Raw genomic sequence first — 7,688 nt, forward strand, 5'->3', positions numbered from 1 at the left:
GCGCCCGCCATCGCCATCACGCGTCGCTCGCCCCAGGTCCCGCACGCTCAGTCCATCCGTCTGTCCGTTCAGCTGTCTGTCCGTAGTAAATGCTGCACCCCTTCGTCCAGATAACAGACCATCAGCTGTCCATTCATAAATAAATAATTCGTCTTTCCCTACTCCCCCCCCCTGTTTATGAATTAATCCGTATACGTATCAATCCATTAATGAATTCCTCCATCCATTCATAAAGTCATTCATCTCTCCATACTTTTTCCCATTTATAACATCCATTTATCCAACTATCCATTCATAAAATCCTCCAACCATAAATAAAGTTTTTCATCTTGCCCTACTTTTTTCCATTTATACAATCATTCATCCAATCATCTCTCTATCCATTCATTCAGAAACTCCTCCACCTATTGATACATTAAGCTATTTGTCTATATATAGTTTTTCCATTCATAAAATCCATCTGTCCATTTATGTATCAATCCATAAATGCATCAGTCAGTTCATAAAATGATTAATTAACCTATTAGTAAATTCATCCACTCTCTTTTATTCCAATCATTACACCCATCCATCTATTCAACATTTAGTTAATTCATCCATTCATCGTTTAATTAATTCACTATTTAATCCAGCCATCAATTAATTAAATCATTGCTTATTTAATTAATAGATTTATCAATTCATAAATCCATCCGTCGTTCAACCATTCATCTGCCTATCCATGCATTCACTCGGTCACAAGTAGTCCTCACTAACCACACTTGCCCCAACATTCTGTTGTTAAAAGATCTGCGGTGGGGGGTGGTCCTTGCTTTAATGACCCACAACCACCACTACCACTACCATCAACTAACCACCACCACCACTACCACCAACTACCACCACAACCCCCCCCCCCCCCCCCCATTCAAATAGGAATTGCCTCGTTCGACCGATGACTGTTAAACGCGTCCCACGTGCTGTCTGCGTTAGTGCAGCCGATTCCAATTAAGATTGAGATCTCGGTGTGATACAGTATGTGGGCGCGTGCACCTATTCTGTATGTGTGTACGCGTGTACACATGTTCCGTGCGTACGTGTTTACGCGAGCACACATGTGCACACGCGAGCACACGTGTATATGCGTGTGCACATGTGTTAAAAAGTTCTCTCCTGAAGGATCGGCAAACATCAACGATCGCAGCATGCTGGGCAAGCGCGACAGTGAGATGGCAGTGATGGTGGAGGACACGGAATTCCAGGAGTCGGTCATGGACGGGCAGCCCTACCAAGCCGGCCGCTTCGCCTACAACCTGCGCAACTGCTGCTTCCGGTAACGGGCGACGCTGCATCGCCTCCCCCCCCCCGACCGTGAAGGGACTGCGGGGACGGCACGCACGGCCCCCTTGTCAAGGTGGCAGCACTCCGTGAGGACAGAGCCAATGACAAGCGTCGTAACGGTGCGCGTGACGGTGGCCGCCACCCCCATCCCCGCCCCCACAGGCCTAGAGCATTTTTATATTGATTGGGAGCATGTTTCTGGTTTGTAATTTTTTTGATACCTCTTATTTTGACATATCTCAAATAATGTACGAGAAACTAACATAATTTATGTTACTATATTCAACTCTAGGTATCACTTCCACTCCTTGTGGGTGCACAATGATGACATCACGCCACAGTGATGTCATCAGGCCACAACGATGACATCACGCCACCTATTTAGGGTCAAAGTGTGGAGGACATTTTCACAATTCTGGCAACTGCCTGATGCTGCCCGTTGTAACTGCCAGCGAAATGCCCGCACTCCAAATCGCTAACGATGTGCGCAAAGCTCCTCTCGATCATCGCGCCGATGCTGCCGCTGCCGCCGCCAAAGCGGAAACAAAGTGGTCGCGTCTGTTCGTCACTTGACAACTCTTGTGATCGGCCATGTCGGGTGGAGGAGGGTGCACGACACACTTGTTTTACTTCGCGCGATCTATCGTTGATACCGTCCACGTCACGCGACCTACGAAGCCTCCGCGGCGGGGGGGGGGGGAGGGGGTGCCATCATTGGCAAAGAGCTTCATGGCTCATCGGATTTCTCCGGGATAAATAAAGATTCTTATTCTGTAAACGGGCGCCCCTCTCCGCAGGTTGGTGCTGGGCCTCTTGGACAGTCCCCACGTGGACATCTCGGACCCCATCAGCGACCACTTCTACAAGGAGGTTTGGATGAGCACCGCCGCCATCAACGCCACCGTCTACGAGAAGGTGAGCGGAGGGCCTGCGGAAGAGAGCCCGCAGTGGAGGGCCCGCGGAGTAGGACCCACGGATGTGTACCACTCCCCGTTCAAATTCACTGGTTCAACGCCACGCACGCCCGGTGACCGTGAAATGCGTCCCACGTGCAGTCTGCATTAACGCAGCCAATTCCAGTGTACGTGTGTGCGCACACCTGTTCCGTGCGCGCGTATACACCTGTACGCGTGTGTGAGTGTACACGTGTTGCGTGCGTGTGTGAAGTGGGATGCGTTAAACAATAATCGGGCACGTCGCGGCGTGGAAGGGGATTGTTTTGTACTCCAATGGAGAGGAGTAAATCGTCAAATGCGGAAAGACGGAGCGTGGCGGTGGGGCGTCGCGTGGACCGGAGTGTGGGGGAGGCCCCCGCATTGAGGGAGAGGATCGAAGTAAACGCTGTAACGCCATCGCCCCCCCCCTCTCTCAACCCTCCCCTCCCCCCGCCGCCGCCCCCACCGTCTTCCCCGTGCAAGGTGTTCATGTGCCTGCCGTCGGACTTCGTGCTGAGCCTGAAGGACCTGGAGAACTGGGGTCAGAACCCGCTCATGCAGACCGACCCGGCGCAGGCCCGGGAGGAGCTGCAGAAGGTGCAGGGCTTCCTCGTCACCATGCCCCTCGGCTTCCTGCAGGAGGAGAACCTTCTCCCGGCCTTCAACACGAAGGAGGGAATGATGCCCACTGACCTCTGGACATGAGCGGGCCGTTTTCCCTCCCTCCCTTATCAACAAGAAAAAACAAACGTGGGCAGAAATTCTGAGACTTTCACATTTTTATTCCTTCGGTTTCCCAACGCTTCCAGCATCTCGGCTGCTACCACCGTCTTCCACGCGGGCGTGCGGCGGCGACCGCCCACACGCCAGTCGGCGCTCCGGACGTTCCATCGGGAGCGACGCGGCCGATATACGGGCGGCGGCCTTACCCTTTTTATAAGCTTCTAACTGTAAGCGGACGCGTCCGTAAAACCAACGGGAAATCTTCCAGGGCTGTCGGTGGCGAGGTCTGAGCGCAGTTGGTCCCCCGCAGTTTGGCGAGGCTCTCCGGAGAAGTTTGGTCGCCGCCACCGCCAAATCATCTCGGAGGCCACTGGAAGACACGGCCATCTGTCTCTCCGCCTCCGGGACTCGCGATCGTCCGTGCCGCTGTACTGTACTCAAGCTGTCCTGCAGGGGCAGCTTGAAGAAAAAGAAGAAATGGGGAGGAGGAGGGAACGGATGATGAAAGCGAACCACAAGAAAATAATAACGGGCAACGATGTGCACCAACGACCGTAGCGGTGCAGCCTTGGTGGTTGGGGCCCATCTCTCGGCATCGCTCGAGGCTCGGACACTCGACGCTCATCACGCTCCCCTCTCCACCCACCACGAGGGCGCCCAACGTCACCAAACCACGTCACCGGTCAACTCGCGCCACCTGCCGAAACGTCCGCGGGCGGCTTTAGCGTACGACTGCGCCTGCCCCGGTGGCGGTCGCGATGAGCCCTGCACGATGTCGCTCGTGTGCCGAGTTTGACCGCGTGCCGAGCCCTGTCGTGCCGAGTCCGAGAGCACCGAGTCCGACCACGCGCGTTCCTCCAAACCGCGCGACGGGCGACCGTGGATTTTACCGGTGGCATTTTTCCAAATTTTGGGAGAGAAAAAAAAGTTAGGATCGTCGCGGTTCGTTTCGCCCGCAGCGATGAACTGGGATGCGCCTGTCGCTCGTTTTTATTTTTTTATCCGTTTTTCTTTACGTTCCGTAACACGTGCTGACACGTAACCGTAACGTGCACCTTATCATTGTTCGCTGTGAGCGCGCCGCCGTAGGATGCAATACTAGGAAAGTGCCTCTGGGGAACAGACCCCACCCCTCCCGTCACGTGCGTGCGACGGGAAGGGCGGCTGACCTCTCGCGAATACTAAAAACGCAAAAACGCCGCGCATCCCGGGGTTTGAATCGCGGCTGTCGAGCCACTGGTTGAAGGGCTCGTCCGAGCTCGCACACCGAGCCTACGTTTAACAATCGTTTACATTTTTTTGTTACACAATTTAGTCCGTGGGTTTATCGGCGATGGTCCAACGTGCGTGCAAGCCCCCCCCCACCCTTCCTCACCCGCCACTCCGTTGAGTTAATGGCCTGGTGGCATTTTTCCAAATTTGTTGAAAAAAAACGTTTGCTCCGTCGCGATTCCTTTTGCCCGCAGCAATGAGCTGGGATGGATCCGAACCGCCACCACCAGCTACTTTTACCAAGTTCTGCCCTTGTCACCCCCTCCCTCCCCGACTTAAGTCATCTAGAGGAGTGGTTCTCAACCGGGGGCGAGTTGGGGGGGAGGAGTACCACGTGGCAATGTCCTAGGGCGGGGATGCTGATTTATAAATGTGCGAAATGGCGCACCGTACGTGAGAGACGTTGGTGAATAATCACGCATGAAAATGCCAATCTAAAATAATGACGATAACATTTTAATAACCTCGAAACGACATGCGAGACCTTTGCAAACTTATTGATCGTAAACGATGTGGTTGGCCATAAGTGACCTACAAGCGCGAACAAATCGCGTCAAGCGTGCAAGCGCATCCGTTGGAAGAAAAAAAATGTCTTCGCTTGCAAGTTTACTTAGCGAGTTAGGATAGCTCACTAAATGAACAATTGGTAAAAAAAAGTGTTGATGTTCGTTCTTCTTACATTTATATTTCTCAGATAACCACGTTGGGTCGGACAAGGAAGGGGTCGGAGGGAGGGGCTAGAAACTCGGTGGAAACAAAATTCAGTTGCCAAAGAGGTTGAGAACCACTGCTCTAGATCAATTAGTTACACTTAAAACACATTTGTGTATTGTCACTTGACTAAGGCAGCATGGACTCGAAGATTGACCTATACACGTCGGATGCATTGATCCGCACTTGCCTATTGATGTACCGCGAGCAATGTTTCATTTTAGCAGCACAGTGGTGTACGTACACTCGCAATGCGTACAAATTCTTTCCGCGCGTTCCGCTTTGTACGCTCGCTCGAATGTATGAAAACTGTAACTCTAATTTCGCCGATGAGCGAAATAAGAATTACGATACCTGGCTGTATTCCTAAAGTTACGATAAATCGTATGGGTCGTCATCGTCAGGACAACTCGCATGTTGAACGTAACCGACAGTAACTGAGCGCAGTTAATGACATGTAATAATGGCAGTCGATCACAACACTAACATCATCGTTAAGAACGTCAACATGCGTTACCTCAGCCACAGACTGGCCTAAACGTACGGATGGATGATGTCATGGTGGCCATGTTGCATGGGAGTCTACATGGCGGCCATGTTGCATGGGAGTCTACATGGGGGCCATGTTGCATGGGGGTTGTCTTCCTGGCAGGTGATTGGCTGATATCGTGGCAGGGATGATGTCATTCCTAGCAACAACTCTTACGAGAGTTACAATCTCACTACGACTTCAGTGTTTACTTAAACTTGCCATCCGTCTTTCCATACGACATTTGTAATCATTACCACAATCATGGCTTGCCAGATTTCGCCTGATTTGGAGCCGCCGTGAGAGCGAATGGATCGCGAGACGAGTGGTGGCCATGCCTGCTTTCAAAAGCTGTTGAGATGAGTTGATGACGTCTGCAACCGGGAGAGGATGGCTCCTCACAGCTTGGTTTCTGGTATCTTAAGGAACAGAGAGGTAGGAGTGATTTGCTGTAGCTCTAGTTTTGGTGCGGCAGGCTTTACGCAGTGGGTAACGCTCGCAAGAAGAGCCCTTGCGTTCGATTCCCGACTCAGGCAGACATGTTCTCTTTCCCCACCCCCACCCCTGTTCTGCATGGGTTTCCCGCCGGCATTGGCCAAAGCAGCATTTCAGCGCGGAAATAATTCCTCGATTGGGGGAATCGCACACAATGGCAAAACTCCCCCCCCCCAGCCCCCCACTCCGCCTTCCCGCCCACCTGCTGCGGAAAACTTGGCAGGACCCTTGAGGCTCTGCGAGGCTTTCCTCGGTTAAACAAAAGAAAAATTTGGCATGGAGATATTATTCCTAATCATAAGAGCACCGTTTGGTTTGCTGCCGTAGCTAAACACTTTGTTTTTACAGACCACGTAATGGTGAGCCATCGCTATCAGGAAGGTAGAAAAATTCAACACTTGAATGCCTAAAGCAGAATCTCAGCGCTTGCCATCACATCACACAACTCAATCATTCGAATGAATGCCCAGCCGTAGTTTAATCTTGTTGTTTAGCTGGCCTCTATTGCGGCACAAGGTGACACGAACAAAGTGTCCATTAGACTCGCCAGTAGGTGATTGGCGTTGCTGTTCGTTGTTCTGATAAAAGTAATTCGCGAGCAATACGGGATCATTTGGGCCGCGACGGCCGAAGCGTGCGTGGCTTGACTCTCGCCTCGGCTCAACGTCACGTGATCTTCAACGTTCCACTGTGACGCGGGGCGCGGGGATCCACGGTTAGTCACCGCATCGCGGTATTAACCAGGACGGGGCCCCCCGGGCGCTTGAACCAACAAACAGAGACTCGGGGGATGTCTCGTCGCCGTCGGCACGGACCTCGGCGGGTCCCGGCTCGCGTTAGGCGACGTCCATAAATGACGTCACGGACCTAGGGGGGTGGGGGGGGTCAGACATTTGTGACGATGTGTGACGAGGGGGGGGGGGTTGAGAAATGAGACGTCATATAAAAATGCGCAACTTTAAATAAATATAGAATTGTTATAACAACACTAATTGTTATAACAACACTCCTACAACATCAGAGTGCAGCGCCACATTAAATACGCACTCCAATGACAATAGTTTAAAGCGATTTGAAGCATGTTTTATGGTTTTGGTGGGGGGTGGGGGCAGAGCTTTTTGACGTCATATTTGAGGGGGGGTCTGACTTTTTGTGACGCTGTGTGACGAGGGGGGGGGGGGGAGTCAAAAATCGTCCAAAATCGCGTGACGTCATTTATGGACGGCCCCTAAGGCTCTCGGCGGTCGCGCCTCCGATAGTCCCGCAGGCGGCGTCGGCGGTAAGCGCCGTGTTCACGTTCGTCCCCCCCGGCGTTCGTCCACCGCCGCCATCGTCCTTCGGCATACGACGTTCCGGGCGCTTCACTCCGCGGGGTTTGGGGAGCGTCGTCGGGTGACCGGAAGTCGGGGCCAGAGTCGAACTGCCGGGTCGAGATCGCTGCGATTCGCCGAGAATGTTGCGGCCTAAACGTCAGACGTCGGAGCCAAATGAAATGTGCCTACAGGCAGCGCGGGGGGGGGGGGGGGCTGGGGGGGGTGGGGGGGGTGCGGCACGCTTCCATACTTCTGATCCGTGCTCAAACAAAATTCCTCCCCAAGTGTCTAGTGCCTTCTCGTTATCCACTAAGCAGCAGCAGCAGAACTCGTCCTGTGGTCAAATATGAGTGCCGGAGAGACACGTGTTCAGTTAGTCTGCCTTTCTTC

At 52.8% G+C, this 7,688-nt stretch overlaps 1 protein-coding gene across 1 annotated transcript in view; it reads left to right on the forward strand.

Moving 5' to 3' along the window:
• Nucleotides 1–6,847, forward strand: part of LOC144948912 (phospholipase D1-like) — a 114,458-nt gene extending 107,611 nt beyond the window's left edge. The window contains exons 26-28 of the mRNA XM_078878628.1: nucleotides 1,159–1,312; nucleotides 2,118–2,235; nucleotides 2,739–6,847. Of these exons, the coding sequence (XP_078734754.1) occupies nucleotides 1,159–1,312; nucleotides 2,118–2,235; nucleotides 2,739–2,960 (494 nt within the window). The 3' untranslated portion in view covers nucleotides 2,961–6,847. The remainder of the gene's footprint in view (nucleotides 1–1,158; nucleotides 1,313–2,117; nucleotides 2,236–2,738) is intronic.
• The last annotated feature ends 841 nt before the right edge of the window (nucleotides 6,848–7,688 follow it).

Source organism: Lampetra fluviatilis, chromosome 51, assembly GCF_964198595.1.
Source record: "Lampetra fluviatilis chromosome 51, kcLamFluv1.1, whole genome shotgun sequence".
In the NCBI taxonomy this organism is placed as follows: Eukaryota; Metazoa; Chordata; class Hyperoartia; order Petromyzontiformes; family Petromyzontidae; genus Lampetra; species Lampetra fluviatilis.